At 48.5% G+C, this 20,108-nt stretch overlaps 1 protein-coding gene across 2 annotated transcripts in view; it reads right to left on the reverse strand.

The window, feature by feature from the left end:
• Positions 1-19,826, reverse strand: part of LOC125957039 (myb-like protein Q) — a 139,204-nt gene extending 119,378 nt beyond the window's left edge. Inside the window, exons 1-2 of one of the 2 annotated variants that reach the window (XM_049689408.1) lie at positions 19,486-19,826; positions 16,469-17,572 (exon numbers count right to left, since the gene is read on the reverse strand). In XM_049689408.1, coding sequence (XP_049545365.1) covers positions 16,469-16,705 — 237 coding nt within the window. In that variant the 5' untranslated portion in view covers positions 16,706-17,572; positions 19,486-19,826. Of the gene's footprint in view, positions 1-16,468; positions 17,573-19,474 lie in introns of both variants that reach the window. The other variant, XM_049689407.1, reaches the window with a different exon arrangement.
• Positions 19,827-20,108: the final 282 nt, after the last annotated feature.

Consider the following 20,108-nt stretch of genomic DNA (forward strand, 5'->3'; position numbering starts at 1 on the left):
GTGGTTTCGGGTAAAACCGGAACGGAGGCGCGAAGGAAAATCGAGGGAGCAAATTATGAAAATGTTTCGATTTTTATTTTCCTTCAGGTGCTTAGGGAGCGGGAGCGGGAGCGGGAAAACTTCGAAACCATATCTCCCAGGAGTCAGCACCTGGCGGCCGGAAGGGGGGTTGGCGACGAGGCGAGTGAAATCGTCACGTTGTATGTCATCGCGATGCGCGCTTCCCTTCCCAGCACACCCAACAACGTTTCCAACAATAAGTTTGTGCTGTATTGGTGTGCGTGTGTGTGTGCATGAATTTATTACTGTTTACCCACAGGCACGGCCCGGGCGAATGGGGATGGAGGCTATCTTGTCATGTCTGGATGCTATCAAGGCTCGACTCGACTCGACGACGACGACGATTCCGTTTTGTTCAAAGAACTCTCTCTTTGCAGCCACCTCGTCGTCTTCATCGTCGTTCTGTATGAAGTCACTCCACTCCGTTGTTGAAGGTGCGGAGCGCTTGGAGCAGCAGCAGCAGCAGCTACTACTCTTTGGAGTTCCTCCGGTACCTGACTCCAACACCAACTAACCAACCAAACCAGCAAGCAAGCAAGCAAGCACAACATCATTCACTATTGATCCAATAAGTGAAACGAAATCGTCACCGACAACGGCGACGACAACGAGACGAGCAAAATGGAATCCTTGCGAGCACAAACACTGAAGCACCCCATACATTGGCTCGAAATTGTTCGCCATACAACGTGTTGACCAACAAACAATTGCGGCAAATTGTTCTCCATGAAGTCCATTTTTGTTAACAACCGGCAGAGTTGAAAGGGTTTTGAGTAAAAAAAATATTTCCTCGTTGCCATTTAACAGGTCACAGCCTACTAAAAAATTGCAGGCAAACATTTGTTGCGCCTACTACGACAAACAAAATTTCGAATCGTCGAAGCTCGATTTTGTCGGTTGCTCGCCTACTATCGAGCAAATTGTTTGACAAACATTCCAAAAACCGGACGAAAAATTTGACAAACAATTTCCCCGGTGTATGGGGTGCTTGATGAGGAGAAGAAAATGACAAATTTCTAGTGTGATAAAGCATCGACAGTAAATTGCTTTCCTGGCAAAAAAAAAAAATACCATCGCAAGGCGCGATTTATCATAAACTTGTCGGCCTCTCGGCCTCGTCCTCGTCTCGTTTCGGCATTTCGATTGGCTGGATTCCATTTTTTTTTGTGCTTTTTGTTCTCTCCTTTCGTTCGAGAAAGCCGCTAAGCTGCTTTTCGCCGGTTGACTAGTTTTTACGTGAACTACACACACACAATAATGTATTGTGTTGAGGAGTGTTGCATCAAAAACACTCCCTTTCTTTCTCAGTCCGATTGGCCGCTTACACAACTTGTTCCACATTTCCATTTCGATTAAAGCACACTTTATCCCCTTTGGGCCCTTTTTGGGGAGGAACTGAGTAAAGCAGGAGCTGTTCCTCTCAGATTTCGCAGACCAATCCGAGGGGGGGTGGTGGCCAATCGAACCCCTTAGAGAAGATATCCCGGAGAAAGCTCGAAACTCGGAATAGGAGGAGGGTAAATGAAATGTCCCTTTTTCCGTCCCCGTTTGATTTGCATAAAACATTCGGCGAGGCGAGGGGTTTCTCCCCCCCCCCCCCCTTGCCACGTCTTGTCGATTTCCCATTTCCCGTTTTTGCACAACAGAAGAAGATAAAAACGCAACCAGAGCGCGGCCCAGAACGCGCAGAATTGGTGTTTACGATCGAAGCTCGCGGCTGTTGAAATTAAACCTCGCTCGCTATCGGCATCGGAAAAAGGGAGCGACCCCGACCGGTAGGGAAAGGAAGGAATGGGAGGTGGGTGAGTATAATTCGAAATTGCATTTTTAAAGCGCTTTTTTCACGCTTTTCACACCAGCGAACGATGAGGTGAACGTGGCTCGCAGGAGCATAAATAAGATTTGTGGAGTCGCGGTGGTGTGTGGTGTGTGGTGTGTGTGTGTTTGTGGTGGCATTTGATCTGCTCAGGAGGCCCCTTTCGGAATTGGAGATTCTCCTTCGCGGCACCGGCATGTGGCCAACACTAGCCCTTTACTCAATGTCAGAAGAGATCCGATAGCTTGAAGTCCTTGAAGAGCTTCTCTCTGCTGCTTTGCTCGTGCATCCTTTTTCGGTTCTTCGGCCCCGTTAGTGACATTCCGACCAAACCGACCGCCACGGGATTTGTGTGCACGGTCCAAAGGATGAGCGAACGAACGAACGAACGAAGGAAAAATCAAACGAAATTAAATTAACCATACATTTGCACTCCACCCAACTCGAGATGAGGTAAAGGTGGGTGAAAGAAAGAAGAAACAAATCGTTGGCAAAAGCCGAAAACTGCGCGAACTGCAAAACGAACTGCTGCTCGCTCTCTCTGCTCTCTCTCTCTGCTGTCTCTCTCTCTCTCTCTCTCTCACAGAAGGAAGGACCCAGAAAACCCGTTCCCAGAAACCGCCCAAAAGGTCTCGAAAGCGATAAACCTAAATAGGATTTGCTTCTCCGTTTCTTTCTCCACCAACAGACCGAGGAGGAGTTAGGACCCAAAAGAACCTCCCCGGGTCCCCGGAAGGAGGAGCAGGAGGAGAAGAAGAAGAAGAAGGAGGAATCTGTAATCCGTGAAACTGGAACTGGAGATTCGGAATGTATTGCGTGGTGGGTGGTGGTTACGGGATAGAGGTGGGAGTTCATTCCCTCTCCCTTCTCCTACCCCACCCCACGACACGACACCTTTTTTATTTCATTTTTATGGCCAATTTTATTTTACTTTCAAATGAAAATTCGAATTTTCACCAACCAACCCCGCAGCCCAAAACACATTTCCCCCTGACTGGGAATGTGGTTAAGACAAGGGAGTGAGGAGGGGGTGTTTCCGTTTCTTCACATCCTACGGCCAGTCTCGAGACGAGTGTTAAACGAGCAAGCAAACCTTCCTTTTCCTCCTCCATTCTTCTTTCCGGGCTCAACTTTCGCAGCGCCGTTTGGCTGGAAAACGCTTCATGAAATCTTTTCAAAAACCACCCCCTACCATCACCACCACCACCAGCACCATAACATTGAATTTTCGCTGCCAACCGGAACCAAATCTAACTGTGCGCAAAGCCAAATCTATGAGTCCTCGTCCGAGTCACACCAACACACCTTCACACACACACACACACACGTGCACGTCGTCAAGTGAATGTTTTGGAGCATGGAATTGGCAACCGCTATATACGACCTTATCGTTGGTGTAAGGACACGAGGGAAAAGTAACCACTCTCTGGTCTGGGTGTTTGTGAGTTCATCGTTAAAAAATAAAAATGAATGAAAATGTTTTATTTCACCGGACCGGCAACCGGCCTTCCCCCTTCTCGTCGTCACGGAAACGTTTGATGGACTCGAAGCCGAGAGGAGAGCAAAGAAGAAGGTTCCTTCGCATAATCAATCTCGGCAGCAGCATCAAGAGGAGTTGATGGTGACTGAGAATCGATGAAAACATTCCAGCGATCCCTTCTCCTGGTGTTGGACCGCAGGAGCCACGGGAGGGAGGAAAAGGTGACCATAAGAACGGAGAGAAGTGTTTGAAGTAGTGACCGACCAGTGGACCGAGGGAGAAAAATTAACAAACCATAAACTGACCCAACACACACACACACACACACTCCAAAGGAAGTCATTCAACCAAAGCAGAAGTCGAAACCGGCCAGTACACACACACACACACCCTGAGGATAAAACGAATTCCACGATGAAACACGGAACTCCGCTCCTTCCTCCCTTCTGCCTTTGCTACTGCTGGCACGCTAATTTCAGGAGAAGGAAAGAAACGAAAAGCAGAGCCTCCTGTGGTGATCGTGGAAATAAAAACGTAAAATATTGTATTCGAAGACGAACAGAAACACGGTACAGACTACTATGATGATGATGATGATGATGATGATGGTGGTGGTGGTGGAAGTGGAAGAAGCCGGAAATACGAAAATTCAGCAACATCACGACGCCACTACCACCACCTACCTCTATCACCCTTGCAAACGGAACGGTTGAAGGATGTCGATGAGGAAGATTAATGATGATTATTCAGATTTGCGCTACATACCCCCGAGAGCGCGCGACCGGCGGCGATATCCGCGATCGTCGTGCAGACCACCCCCAACCCCCCACACCACCCACACACACCGGTATTAATGCGATAAATTGCGTATGCCAATTTTTCATCGCTCTCTCTCTCTTTCTTTTTTTTTCCTATTCTTTTGATAAGTCTCGTTGGAGGCGAAGTTCATCGAAGTATGGCTAATGCATGATGTTGCAGAGATCCAAGTCGCCTCGCGTATTCAATCACAATCCTCGCTCACGCTCTCGTACATTTGCTGGTGAGGTTTCAACACACACACACTAAAAAAATGGGACGACCACCAGGCGTCTCCATGGCAGCGTAGAGGAACAGTCATGTTCGCAGCGGCAGTGCTTTGTTTTCACATTTTTGCATGAATTCTTTCAAAAGTATTGTGTAAAATTGTCGGTTTATTCGAAGGAAAACTGACAGAGATATTGAGTTCTATAAAGATCATTTTTTCCCAAAACCTATATTCAAAATCGGCGTTACTTGCACCCAAAAACAACCTTCAAATATTCTTGAAAAATTGTATTATTATATGAACTTCGAGTTAAAAAAATAAAGTTAATGTTTCGACACAAAAAAATCGTCCAAAGTTGAGTCTTTTTTTACCCGCATTCACCTAAGTCCCCCCTTATGTTCCCGAAGTTCCATCCAGTGTACTTCGACGCGCTCAACGGCTTCCACTATCCAAATGGGTTGCTTTGTTTTTAGTCAATATGTAAACCGAACCCTCCTTTTCTTGGTTCGGTTCGAGGCAACATGACAGATGCTAAAAGCTTCTCACTCCTCCTGTATGGTTGCTTAGATCGCGAACAGAGTGACACAAGCGCAGGAATGACAACATCGCACCTCCTCTTCCTTCTCACTAAAACTACTTTAAGCTCACTCCCACTTACGAACGAAAAACAGAAAAGCTTCAAAACAAACAAAACACCAATCTGGGACACACGACCCTTACCACTACTTCCCACTGATCCTTTCCAAAAGCAAAACAAATATTACCCCGAGAAAACGGAAAACAGTAAACCTTCCACCTCCCTTTTTCTTCCGCTACTTTTTCCCGCAATCCCCGCCGTGACCGGCGTTTGGGTTGAGGATCTGCAAAAAGATCCCGGTGCGCCCGGCACCGTTCCTCGGCGAAGCAAGAAAGCCACTCGGCAAAAGGAACGCGGCAAGCAGCTCATCGATTTTTCAACCACCAAAAAGCGCCCTCCAGGGTGCGCTCCACCCTTCCACCTGCTAAAAGGGAAATGGCCATTATCCATGTCATCCACACGCGCGGCGCGGCGCTACCCAAACGACCAAAGGCAAAGGAGAACGGCGAAGACGAAGGGGTCATTGTGCGAGTGAAGTGGGAGTGGAGAGAATTTCGTTTTGTTTTTACCACTTTTCCGGGGTGCGAGATTTTCCACATGCTCCTCCCCCTCCACGGGTCATCCGTTCATCCTGTGGCCACCACCTTGTAACTAGTCTCTCGTCGTCGTCATCGTCGTCGTCGTCGTCGTCGTCGTCGTGGTCGTGGTCGTCGTCTGGTGTGCGTTTTGCCAAAAAAAATATTCTCCAGTCACGCCGCGCGCCGCAGTTGGTTTTTCCAGCGCCAGTGAGTGAGGAAGGGAAATGAGGGCTAAGTAGCGCCTCCTGAACCACCTTCAGTCGCTTCAGCTGCACACCGAAAAGGAGAATGAGGAGGAGGAGGAGGAGGAGGAGAGATGGTTGGCGCGTCACGCACACAGACGCACGCACGCACGCACCGTGATAAATTATCCGACGGTCAATCATCGTCAGCCAGCCAGCCAGCCAGCGAGCAGCTCGAACATCGTTGCATGTTTCTCCATATTGCTGTTGCGGCACCTTTGCCCCCCCTTTGGGGTCCTTGGGGTCCATCTTAATCGAATCACGCACAACGATGCCGATGCCACGACCACGACATGGTGTGTGGTGCCGGGAGCTACTACTGCTACCGCTTCTGCTGCTATTACTGACCACCAAAACCATCACTACCACCACCACCATCGTCGCAACAGCAACTACTACTACTACTGCTAGCGATGGTCTCCTCCTCGTCGAGAGTGCAGCTGAAGTTTGAAACCACTCACCAGCCAGCCAGCCAACCGCGAATAGACGCGAGCGCGCGAAGCGTTGACCGGTCCATGTATATATCGTCGATTGACTCACACGCAAAGCACAACGTCGGAACGGTCGGAAGTCGTATAGTAGTCACGCGCAGGATGGACGGATGGAAACCGAAGGATTTATCCAATTAATTACAACTAAATTAACCGCATACCAACCGAGACAGCCCCCGGAGGAAGCTAAAGGGCTATCCGGTGGTGGCCAACTCCTTCAGCAGCCCTTCTTCTTCTCCTTTGCACCCCTGTAATGATGGCACATGACCTCCCCAACCAAAGGCGAGGGAGAAGCGGAAGCGGAATTAAATAAAAGCAAATGCGAGACGAGACGAAAAGTCGGACACGTACAAATCATAACCAACAATAACTTCTTCCCGGCTCATAACTTGTTCGCTGCCCCTTCAAATGCAGATTTTCACGGTGGTAAACGGTGTCCTTCGAGGGGTGGGGGGGAGCCACCGAAATAATGAAGAAACAACGAGCGAGCGAACGAGTGTGTGTCGTTGAGGAAAACAACGGGGAAAACCCATTTCCATCCTGTCCTGCCGCTAGTTTATTATCATTCACAGCACGTTAGGAGCGAAGGCCCCCGCGTGCCATCTTCGTCAGACGGAGAAGGAGATGGGCTGGATTTCAATTTCGGAAAAGTGTAATCTAATACGACGACGATAAAGGAAGAGGACGGTGCGAGACTGAGGCCACCGTGAAGTGAAGAATGATGATGATTCGGGAAGCCAAAAGAACGCTTAAAGCTCTGGAGCTATGACTGGAAAAAATAAGCAGTCCAACAAAGACTTTAAAGCAAAACAAAAAACCGAAGATGCTCTGGATGCTTAATTCGAAAAGCATCACCATGCACAGCATCTTTCTCTCCTTGTGATTAGAAGTTTAGCACAGGATTAAGCCCCCCATACATTGGCAAATTGTTCGTCAAACAACATGTTGGCCAACATACAATTGCTGCCGCCTACTGCTCTTGTTCAGATCGCGAAGGTAAATTGTTTTTCGTTTTTTCGTTTACAATCGGCGGAGTTGAAAGGCTCAGGGGTTTGGGAAAAAATCTTTTAATAGATGGCAGCCTACTAACATTTGTTGCGCCTACTACAACAAACAAAGTTTCCGGTCGAGTTCAATTTTGTTGCGGCTACTATCGAGCAAATTGTTTGACAAACATTTAAAAAAAACTGTAAAAAATCACAAACAATATGCCCATGTATGAGGGACTTTAGGCGGAGCGAGAAACCGATACTTGAAATTTAACAAACTCGATGAGCGACAATACCAATCGACGTCTTCGCCTGACGTTAACTACCGGGGAAGACGACATCAGATTTCCTAAGCGTCCGGCAATATCCCATATAATCCCTTTACCAAAACGGCCAATGGCGGCCACGACCGCCGGTGGTACACTTTGGGAATCCTATTCTCCTCCACTCCAGGCAAAAGGATTAACTTCGCCCCGCGAGCGCACCAGGCTTGGCCGCTGGAGGGGGGAAGTGAATGGAATGTCTAATATTTTTAGCTTTCGATACTTTTCCGCCACTTCATTGCCCCCCAAAGCAGCCTGCCTGTCTCTCTCACTCGGTCTAATAAAATTAACAAATACACTCCCGAAAGTAACACGATTGACGTGCCTCATCCCGTGCTCCGTCCGTCCGTAATCCAATATTGCGCGAAACGGGGAAGCCACACAATCTGGCGGAAATACGCCGGAAAATGGCCGGATTGGTGTGCGCGTTTAACCCGAAAATAGAAGAATCATTATTTGCAGCCTAAGAGAACACGCCAAAGAACCCCGGCGCGACCTAACAACACTCCTTCAGCCGGCTGGATGGTTGGTTGGTGGTTTCGCACTTTATATCCAACCAGAGGCACCAGGAGTTCACCACAAGGAGGAGGGAGGGAGGGCGGGGAAGTGAGATTTAAAATCGGGAACGCGGAAACTTTAATTTTCCTGCTGCAAGTGCTCCTAGCAGCCCCAGGACCGCGACACGCACCCACGGTAAAAACCACTACAAACGCACGCGTTCTGCGCGCCCATGCCATGAGGATGATGCCAATGATGACCACCCACCCTCCCACTCCTTGGGCCCCCTGGAAATGGGCAGGAAAGTTTTCAAATTTCATCATTTAATTAAATTCCATCATCGAATCGAAGGTGGGGAGGGTGGTTGGTGGTAAAAGGAGACCGCCTCGCGGCAACCTGAACCTGTGGCGCACTAAAAAGGCCACCTTTAAATCCATCCCGAGCCCCGCGATTTAATAAGCGATACAATCTTGTGCCAATGGTGACGACGACGACGATGATGATGACGATCATCGTCATCATCGAACAGAAGCAAATATTCACGCCACAGTTCTTTGAGGAATGATAGAGAGAGCCGCGTGGAAAACTTTATGAAAATTACGCATCAACGCGCGTGAATAGACGAAGAACGAATTACGCACAGAGTCTAGCACCTTGTGTTGTAGAGCAATGGCACAAAATGGCGAAGCGAAAACGAGATTGTGACCGACATCATATTGAATAAACGACCATCGAAGTCGGCGGCGACGACGACGATGGCGACGACGATGGTGACAGTGCACTTGATGCAATTTCGTTCTCGCTTCTCGGTGTGCAAGAGAGAAAGAGAGTGAAGAAAAAGGTAGAGAGAGAGAGAGACAAGGGAAACGATGCAGTTGCAATTGCAGTAGCGACCCAGCGAGAACGCAATTGGATTAGGAGGTGGTGATGGTGGACATTGGATAGATACAAAGCGCGTGTAACCTTCATTTGTCAACCCTCCGCTTCTGTGAAATTGGAGCATCACCACCACGCATCTCTCGCACCACTCTCCGATGATGGCACTAGGACCGGAATAGGGGTCTAGGGCGCCTTAGACACGACACTGCACGACACGACACGGTCTTAAGTGCAACTAAATTATCGTTGATTTGTTGTGTAAACAATCCGGTCCAACCGGTCATCGTGGGGTAGAGGAGATCACCACCGGAAGGATACCGATACCGATGGCACAGAGAGAGAGTGGCGCGTGAGAAAGAAAGGGTGACCGAAGGACAAGACCTCTGTGTCTTTCTTCCGTGAGCACGAATGGTGTGTGTAGAGGACGATCATCTTTGACTCATCGGATTTGAATGCAGACTAATGCAGTCTCAACTCTTGCTCAGGAAGACAAAGAGGATCAAGAGGAAGATCTTCTACAGTTTGCTAACCAGTTAGGGGCAAGTTCTATGGAATATTTCCGGAATTTTGTACTTAAATCAGAAGAAAAAACGGTTAGAATAGTTAGTAGTGCAGTAATAGCTCATTAGGAGTAGTTTTTCTCAAAAAACAAACCATGTTTTACTTTTAACATGTATCTGCTGACAATAATGTTCTTCTCATTTATAACCATTCATATTTTGATCTGTTTCAATTGTTTGTAGTAGAAAATCACAAACAACGTATCTGTAGCATATTTTTTACATCGTTCGAAGGTTTTTTTTATTCCTTAAGCCTTAAGGTTTTTTTTTGAAATTCCTTCCTTGAGTTACTAATAAATTTTAGGTATTTTTAGCAACATAAGAACAAATGAGCGGCATGGTTGAATAATTCATTATAACAAAACATGTTTTAACCTAGAGAATTGCGGCATTTAAAACAATACCTATATCGTTATCGTTGTCGATACCTGATACAGTAATCTTGGCAACTCTACGAGATATCAAGAACATGCAGATAAACTACACAAGTATCTTCCATGATAATGCTTCAAGAATATAATATTTAATCCGATTTACAACCTCTTTAACAAGCATTCGATTAAAAAACCGTCTCCTAGTGATGCGCTACTTAGAGATACTGTCCCCGAAAAGAAAAACCAGAACTTGATAACAACACTGAAGTGGTCAGTTCTTTGTCATGCCGGTATAGGGCAATGTAAACATTGAAGACAGACCTCCCCTCCCCCCCCCTTTTCTTGTGACGCATTGAACGACGACATGAAAGGTGCGCGGTGCGGCGAGCGCAAAAAATGGAATTTATTTTTCGATTCTCGCCGCGCGACCGGCGACGTGCCCATCGTGGCCATAACTAGGCGATTTTTAATTACCGGGCCCGGGGTGGACTAAATTTAGAATGCAACGGCGCGCAACTATACGCGCGGAATAGGTAAAGTGCAACCCTCGCGCGTCCGTTTTTAACCAAACAAACTCTGTGCGAGTGCTCTCTGGCCGCGTATCGGAAGTGGCCTCTCGCCCTTCTCCGCCCTACCACCCTTTTTGTAGGTGTGCTACTCACCACGAACCACCCCTCACAAACTTGCGTCACTCCGGAGGATTGTGTTACGGCAAACGATGAAGAAGAAATCAAAAACTTCAACAACACAACGAAAGGATGTTACGCCGGTTGCGGCTCTGCTCTCGATTTGGTGTTTTGTGGGGAGGGGGAGTGGAGGCTACAGGAGGTCATACGCGACCTTAATTCGCGACCGCGTGTCGAGTACGGCAATCGAACACCTTTTCTAGGCTGTTCCGAAATGTGTTCTACAATCCTCCCCTTCGTAGAAACGTGCCCCTCGCCGTGGACTGGACACTGGGTTAAAGGAATGCAGAAATTTCTTTGATAACAACCCTATAATGGGGCCACCGATAGTGTCCGTGTGTGTGTTAGTCGCGGACGAAAGACGATCGCGCATGAGAAATTAACCTTTCCCTTTCCACGAGAAGGTTTGCCTCCATCGGTGCACCGGTTTGCGTCACATCATTCCGGACGCGGACTGTGTGCTGAAGTGCATAGACACACATACAGCAACAGAGAGACACGGTACTGGACAGTTCTAAGCTGGGGAGAAGCACCACGTAACCTCAGCACCGCGCGGTACAATAGTTGACTCATCGCGGGCCAGTGGTGACCAACAACGTCGTGTAGCCGCCCCGTCTGGCAAAGGCTTGAAAGGCCCTCTCCAACGTGCTGGCGGCTGTTCACGATAACCTGGTACACACGGGTGACGGCGACGGTTAGTGATAGGCCCACCCCGCCGTGTCAAGTCGCTTTGGTGATGGTTACATCAGCACACAACCCATAGAGACTTATCGTTCTATAGATAACTTCAAGCAGCAAATTTAAGGCAATCGACAGCAGCCGGCTTAACGATTGAGCAAAACAGCACTTCAGTTAAAGTGTCTGAAGCCACGATATAGCACCTTTCATAGTAAAGAAACTCATTAAAGAACTTCATTGGCTGGCGAGTGGCGAGTGTTTGAAGCGTTATTAATGATGCACGATAGTAACTTTTTTTTAGTAGATTATTAATAGAAAAAGCTATAGTATGATTCGTTTGAAATCAATAGCTGGGAATTGATACAGATTTTAACAGCAATGTTGAATAATCTTGAGACTATAAAGAAATCAGTTTGGTCATATTAGTGCCTCAGAGTCGACTAACCACAGGTCCAGATGATAAGAATATAAGCCAATATATGGTGGTTATTTTCTAGTGTCTACACTGTGACATTTTAGGCCTAGAAAATGGCAGAAACCATAGAGAACAGACAGCTTATCTGTTTGGAAAAGATGAAATTTGTAAAAATCTTTGAAAAATGATCAATTAATTGATGTAGTGTTGCGTTGAAGCTGCTGCTCTATCAATTTTAACATCTAAAGCGTACCTACATTCTGATTATTATTTGATATTCCATCTTTATTTTAGCTCGGAGCCTAAGAAAGACGGGATCAGGTTCAAAACTAATTGAAGAACCATAAGAAAAAGCAACAGCTCTGGCTTTTTATATTTTTCTAGGTTGACATTTTTCCAATGGTACTTATGTAGACGACGTGTCGAGAGAGATTTCTGGCAGTTCTTAACAGCGCAATTTTTTAACAGAACAGGAAATAAACCGTCTAGAACGTTTCTTTCATCTTAACCTTTCTCAGCCCACGATAGCTCCTTCATTTACCTCATTTTGACCGTTCTAAACGTACATATGGCATAAGAAATTGCTAATCTCATTCCCAGAATCATATTTTCCGCCTTTACGACGAGGAATTCTTCTTCCCATTGCTCCACATATTCTGTGCCCACCACAAGTGCGCCACACACAAACTACTTGAGCCCGAAGCTGGTAGTGGTGGTCGCCTGAAGAGGCATCTCCTCTCTTTAACGGGCTCGATCGATCGATTTCTTCTCCATCCCGTTGCACACTGACAATACAGCGCGCGATGCACCACCAACGGAGCGAGTGAAGGAATACGATAAAAGCGCTGGCCACTGGCCACTTGGTGCCCGGGGACTTGACCAAGAAGAGTGAGAGAACAAACAACGATTAAATCACGACCAAAGGACAAACAAACTTGTCTCTCGACACGTCGTCGTCGTCGTGGTCGTCGTCGTCTGGCACTCGGTGGCCCTCTTGGCAGATTTTTCTGAGACGCAGGGCAGGGCGGGCAGGGCGGGAGTGTTTGCTAATTAGCACTGATTTCGGATCCCCTTCAGTTGAGAGGTGGATTGAGAGGAAAAAAAATCATCTGAAATGAAGTTTCGCTCGCATTCGCATCGACGACAAGACGACATGACGGTTGATGATTCATCAAGAGGGAGGGGGGCTCGTCATGATCAATGCTTTGCATGCTTCTTCCCCTCGAGAGGTCACGTAGCAGAGGCCTAGCAGTACACTAACAACATATGTTGCTTGTGCATTATTCTTTTGCACAATCCGTTCGTTTGAAACATTCCGCGCGCCATTGACACTCTATCGGCCATCTCTAATTCTGTGTTATCATAACACACCTCATGCAACACCGACCACAACGTGTCGGTTGCGAATCGATTTTTCATTTCGAAAAACCGGAACCGAAGCGAATGAGCGGTTCGCTCGCAATCACTCATGCGGTCGGTGGTATCGGCGATAGCTCAAAGGCCAACCAACCAACCATATACACCAGCAGCACCACGAATCGAATCACGCAGGGCAGAGAAGGGAGAAAAAAACATGCCGCAAACATTCTGCTAAACACATAAATAGGATTAAAACACGGAACACACAATCCATTATGGTGGTGCTGTAGCAGCGCAGAAGGTTTTGGCACCTCTCACGGTCCGTCTACTCTACTCTCTTCAATCCGGAGGCTCGTCGTCGTCGTCGCCGATGAAGAGGAGATTGACGCCTCTCCACCACCCACCATAACGAGTCACCAACGACCCCCCCAAAAAAGGAAAAACGAAAACGAAAAATCACACAATCCATCCCGGGTGTCGTGTTTTCGTCGCTAGCTTTTGGCCACACTTTTCGTCACCTTTTCCATCATCAGAAGAAGGGGAGGGGGGTTGGAAAATGGAGTGGCTAGCAAAAAAAACTGGCCAAATATGGCCAAAAGTCGGACGCTGGTTAGCAAAAAAAAAATGGAGAAGAACCACACACCACGCACCTCCTTCTCCTCTTCCAAGAAACCGTCCATCAGAACGGAAATGCTCGAAGGCTGGCGGTTCTCTTCTTGCATAATTTTGGCACAATCTGGCCCTCAGATTGCGAGCCTCTCTCGGGTCTCGGGTCTCGTAAACGATCTCCTATTTATCAAGCAATTAACACTTCTTCAACACTTTGCGCGCCATTTAGGCGGCGGTGGTGGCATCGGTGGCCCGCTGCGTGCTTCCGGCGTTTCCTCTTCAGCGAAAGGGAAAAATCCCAGTTTTCCCCGCCAGCGCTCAGCGACTGGTGCCTACGACAACAACAACCTATCCGTGGCGCCGCTTCAGCAAACAACCGTGACCCAGCCGGGTAATGATAAAATAGCAAAAAGAGCTAACGAGAGATAGACAGAGAAGTGTACTACTACGGGGGTGGAGCGAAAAAAAAAACCCAACGCTAAAAAGACGAATGCCTCGAGAGGAGTAGAAGGGACAGCCAGTCTTCTTGTGTGGCTCTCGGACACGGTGGACGCAAAATTCCAACACCAAAAACCGACGAAACCAAGCGTCGCGTCGCGTCGCGCCGCGCCACAGAAAATACATCATCCTTAATTCGGTTTTAATAATTCATACTATCTATCGCGCGCGCTCTGGGTTCTATTTTTGGTTCAAGGGTATTTTTGGGGCGCCTTTTTTTGGTTGGTTTTTTACCGGCACTAAATCCGCGACACACCGTCGTGGCCACCGTCGTCGTCGTCTTACGCACTCCGCACACACTTGGTGGAAAAGGCGAGATGTGGTTAAGGAAACAAAAACGGTTTTTGGCAAACATTCTGCAGAGCAGCAGCTGGAAGGTAATTTGCATTTCTTGGGATATCCCCTCCCCCCCCAACAAGAAGTGCCAAGAAGTTTTTGGGGATGAAAAGTGTTTGTTTCATTCGAATGGCACAATTGCTTTCTTCTTCGAGCGACAGAGCGCCTCTCTTTGCCTCTAACTCATTGACCATGAAGGGACCAGAAGAAGAATTCCTCGAGAATTCTGGAGAGCATCGAAACTGAAACTGAAACAAACCAAGTAGAAAAGGAGACACACCTTAAAGAGAAGATGTCTCCAACAACTTTCCAACCAACAAAAATCATCTTTCCCCCCTCTGCGCCTGTGTCTGGTCTGTCTGTCTCCCATGCTGTTGGCCGCCCAAAAGTTCGGTCAAACGAAAAGCAGACCAACAACCAACCGACCGACATCCATCGCACTGGAAAATCGCAAAAGCGAACATCTGGTCGAAGGAGGCGGAGGAGAAGGAATGTCGCTGCCACCACCACGACGAAAAACAAATGCGAAAAACACGCAGAGCCAGATAATATGGAAATTTATGTTTTAATCTAGACGATATAAATTATGGGCATCGATTCCCGGACCATAAAGGACGAGGACAACGACAAACAAGAAGGATGGAAGAGATCGTCGTCGTCGTCGTCGTCGTCGTCGTTGTCGTTGTCGACTTTCGGGGTGAAGGGTCATCTCTCTCGTGTCCGGGCTCGTGGAGCCGGAAAATCTGTGACAAAACGATCAATGACCACAGACACACACACACACACACGGAGGGGGGAAACCAAAGAAGCAACCAGCAAAACGAAAGACGTTCTGCTTCGTGCAGAAATGGTGGTGGAAAGGTGACGAAGGTTTTTCCTTCTCTATCCCTGACCACGGCCTGGCTGGCTGGAGCGGCGGGGAAACGAATTTATGAGCCATCAGTGTTTTGGGCAGTGTTTGATTTATCTTCTCCCTGGGCCCAAAAGCCCACCACACCACCACCACGAGAGATAGAAGTGTGTCCTTTCAAGAAACGCGACGACGACGACGACGACGCCACACACGTGCTCGTATCTTTCCTTTGGACGCATGTGTTTTTTAAGGTTTTCTTTTAAATTAAAAGCAACGGCAGACAGTGAGACAGAGAACCCCCGTTTAATCACTTCCAATGTCCAAAGTGCCGGGCAATCGGCTTGATTAAACGTGTCCTCCAATGACCGCACATAAATGCTGATGACGCCATCATGCGCTCGCTAGCTAGCTTCGTAAAGTTTTGTAATATTCGTAACGCATCATTGCACAACGATTGCACACATCTCATATTGCAGAGATCATGAGATTTGTTGATTTGCAACAAGCAACAAGCATCGCATCTAGCGAGCGATAGATTGCTGATCGGTCTCATTACATGACGATTATAGCAAAGAAAAGCAAAGCCTGCTGCTGCTGCTGCTGCTAATCTTTAAAGACCTTTCCTTCCACCAAAACACAAACAAGATCCATCCGTTTTCCCAGGCATGCTGGGATGGGCGCGATTACAAGAAGCCCGGGGCGTGGAAAGCGGACTGTGGTGGTGGTGGTGGTGGTTGACACCAAACAGTCTACGTGAGAATTGCTAGCCACTGATAACAACAGCGACCGTGCAACAAACAAACACACACGGACACACACACACGCACACACCGTCCCTCGTCAATCGGCTTATCACTCTTCCATCGTCGTCGTCGCACACGACCTCCTACCCCCTCTCTAACCAATATATTCGCGAGATTCGGTGGCCAAAAATATCTTTTAGGAAAACGGTCTAACCACGGCACACACACACACGCACGCAACACGAGCGACGCAGTACGCGGGTTGCAGATGCACTGCTTACTCTGTTTTTTTTTTGCCCTCTAGTGAAAATACACACACACGCGGACACACCACTGACTGATCGATCTCGACTGTCGCGCGCGTCATCTGGTCAGAGAAAAACAGAGAGAGTTCACTCACCTGCGTTGCATCGGTGTAGGGGGTGCTGGAGTTCTTATCCACCATCTGCGAGCCGAACAGGGGCGGCAGCAGTGGTGGAGGTGTTGGACTGCCGCCAGCAGCTGCACCACCACCGACCGTCATGTACACCGACTGCTGCTGCTGTTGCTGCTGTTGCTGCTGTTGTTGCTGCGTATCCATCACCACCTCGCCCTGAGACAGCGCGCTGCTGATCACCTGATTGTGCTGTGGTATCATCACTGCTGCTGCTGCTGCTGCTTCTCCACTAGGATCTTGGTACTAATACACTTTTTCTTTTTTCTTCTCTTCTTCTTTCTTCACTATACTCACTGCCCCCTTCTAACTAAGGGCAGAGACGCACACACGCACGGCCGTCGCGATGCACACCAAGAACTAACTACTCAACTGACACTCAAAATAAAACCACACACTCCACGCGGGTTACTGCGTTTGCCTTTCGTTTTCGGAGGAGACGAAAAGAGGAAACCGACCGACCGACCGACCGACCGACCGAGGACTCCAAAAAGCGAAACTCAAATCAAATCAAACAATTCCTTCTCTAATATTTTTCACTTCCTTTCCAGAACGACAACGCGACACACACGCACACACGCGCGTGGGACACATACACGGCGCACAACCGCACGGGGGATGATGGATGCTGTACTTTATTTTTCCTTTTTTGGTCGATGCAGAATGCAATCAAAGGATGCTACTGCCCCGGCTACGGATTTCACCCCTGGTCTGGCCTGGTGGACTACTCGTGATTGTGTCGCAGCTTGCTGCCACCACTAGACCTCCAACTAACACTACGACTTGGTATCGACGACGCCAGACGGAGCCAGTTAATACCATTTTCCCGGCACATTCGCACAAGCCCCTCTAAAACGAGAGAGAGATAGTGTATGTGTTGGGGGCTTCTTTTCGTGAGACCCGGACCTTTTTGGCGTTGATGTTTTGTTTTTTTTTTTGTGCGTCACTTTTACCGATTATTTCTACGGTTCCACCCCGTCTCACTTTCTCGCACACACAGACGCGCACGCACACGTGTCACACACTTGTTCAACACTCTTGTTGTCACTTGTCGCTGTTATCAATGCAATCCTAAATGTAGGGAGGAAAAAAGCAAATGGGAAAACGAAAACACATTTAACGATTGGCCCGACGACGACGACGAACACACCAAGATGCACCAAATGCACTTTGAAGGTGTGCAAGTCACGGTACGACGACCCCGCCGCGGCACGCTGCACAAGTCTATCGCAGGCACTCCTACACCGCGCGGCGAATGACGCCAGGTTTATCACGCCAATCATCAATGCCCGGGGTGGGGTGGCTTTATTTTTCCGCCTGTTTCGTGTCTCGTTTTGCGTAGAAGCCCCCCGAAAGCCCCACCGCCGAATATGGGAAAAGAGAGAAAAACGAGACACTCGCGCGCGCACACACATCACACACTTCTTCTGATAATACAAAATCCTCGCACACACGCGGCCACACAAACACGGTCACTCCCAGGATGATGGTGCACCAGCACAGCAGCAGTTGGCGGCGACGGGCGGCGGTTGCTAGCCAACGGTCGCAGGAACTGCATTCATGGGCGCCGCAGTCGAGAGCTATTTTCGTTGCAAATCGAACGAACTGCTGCTTCTCGCGGCTCGGCTTCACAGAGTAACAACACCTTCCACCAACAACAACAACAAAATCCAGAAAACTCTCCGTTTGCTACTGATTGACCACCCGATGGCCGATACCACGAGGCCGATTCTTCCACTTCACACGTTTGTTTGTCTGTCTGTCTCTGTGGTGAGGGGCTTCTACTTCTTTACACACTCTGCGCCACTTGTAGAGCCAGGCAATGTGTTTGTCCCTCGATTGCACCTCAAATCACTAAACTGTTTTTTTTTTCACTTTCAGCCGGCTTAAAAACACTTCCGGTTCCGGGGCACTGGCGGTGGTTTGGAAATTCTTTTCGAAAATTTCAAATTCTCAACCCTCCACACGATTATCGTCCCCGTCCGGCATCCCATCCAGGATGTGGGAACGTGTTGGAAGTGCATTGCTATCGAGAGTTCGTTCCACACGCCAGAGTCACAGCTAAATGTTCGCCTTTTCGTTTTCTTTTGTTCAAATCACGTACTGGGTCGCGACCATTAAAAAATCGATAAAGTGTTGCACAAAGTGTGTTCTCTATTATTCAAAACACGGCTCCGATCCGATCGATTGGCAGTTAAATCGCGATCGATCGAAAGAGTGCTCTAAGTTACGGTTGGAAAAGGGGGGCAAAAAATTAAAAAAAAAATTTCCCCCAAAAAATAACGACCAGGAAAAGTTGCGATTTACAGGAAGTCTGCAAACTGCAACTGCGCGAAGCTCTTTCCAAAACCACGGCCACGAATGGCGTTCCCCACGTGCAGCTCGAAACACATGAAGTCGCTCGCAAAAATCGATGGCGACTACGCCGCCGGACGAACTGTTGCACTTTACGACTTCGCCGCTCTGTTGTTCACTGCGATTTGACAGAGAACGGGGCACACCGACCCACCGACTGACCGACCAGGCGACCGACCGAGTCCGGGAGGGGTAATCGTTGGGATTTAATTCTGCAACAAAAAAAAAGCAGCAAAATACAAATCCAACCGAATCACCACCGAAAACACGTTTCAAAGCAATCCGCTGTCCCGGCCTTCTTCGATCACTTCCTTTTTGCAGCAACAGGAGCAGGGCTCTGCTCTTTGCTGCTCCACCAAACCCACCCCGTGTGGACCCAACAAGCGACGGACGTGAACATCGAAATCAGAATCGCGTCAATCGAATTGTGACTCGACGTCCGTAATCGTCGTCAGACCAGCACAATTCACACAAACGCACCAAATGAAAAAAAACCGAGGATGGAGTCCTTCACCACCGCTCACGCCGGAAAACACCACCACCGGCCGAAAAGTGGGTTCAAAATTCGCGAAACACACCCGCCGCCGCCGGGGAAAAATCGATTTCCATATTTTTCACCTTTTACTTACTGGAGCGAACGCTCCAGACAAATTAACCGATCACAACACACACTACACGACGGACGACAGACGACGACGACGACTGTTTTGTTTGAGGAAGTCACCAGTCGAGGGACTTGTACTAGGAAGTGTGTTCCTTTCCGCACGCTACTAAACTCGGACACCGTCGTTGGGCAGTTTGAAGCGATGATGCTGTGTTTGGGTGCATTATTTCTGGTCTGGGAGTTTGGTTCTGCTGCTGTTGCTCGTCACACAGAGTTCGTAAGACGCTGGCTGAATTCTCTGAGTCCTCACTAGCTGCGGCACCGCTTTTACTACACTTCTCGCTAAGTCGCTTCTCGCTTGGCTACTAATTCACGGAAGGCGACGGTTCGACCGCTCGAGCTCTGCTGGCACGGTCTGCCTCGTGGTGTTGGTGCAACCGATGGCGAACCGAACGGGCGTGCGTGCAACCGAACGCGAGCCCGAACGAGGCCCGAAGAACGGGTTATCTCTCTTCGGGAGATTCGGTTCGTGCCCTCTCGCTCACACCACCCACAAACGGGCGGGTGCGTCGTCCACCCGCTTCCTGCGGTCTCGTTCACTCCACCACAAAGCATGCCGTGCCGTGAGAGAACCCGAGCGACGTTGCC

The sequence above is a fragment of the Anopheles darlingi genome, chromosome 3 (assembly GCF_943734745.1).
Source record: "Anopheles darlingi chromosome 3, idAnoDarlMG_H_01, whole genome shotgun sequence".
Taxonomy (NCBI): Eukaryota; Metazoa; Arthropoda; class Insecta; order Diptera; family Culicidae; genus Anopheles; species Anopheles darlingi.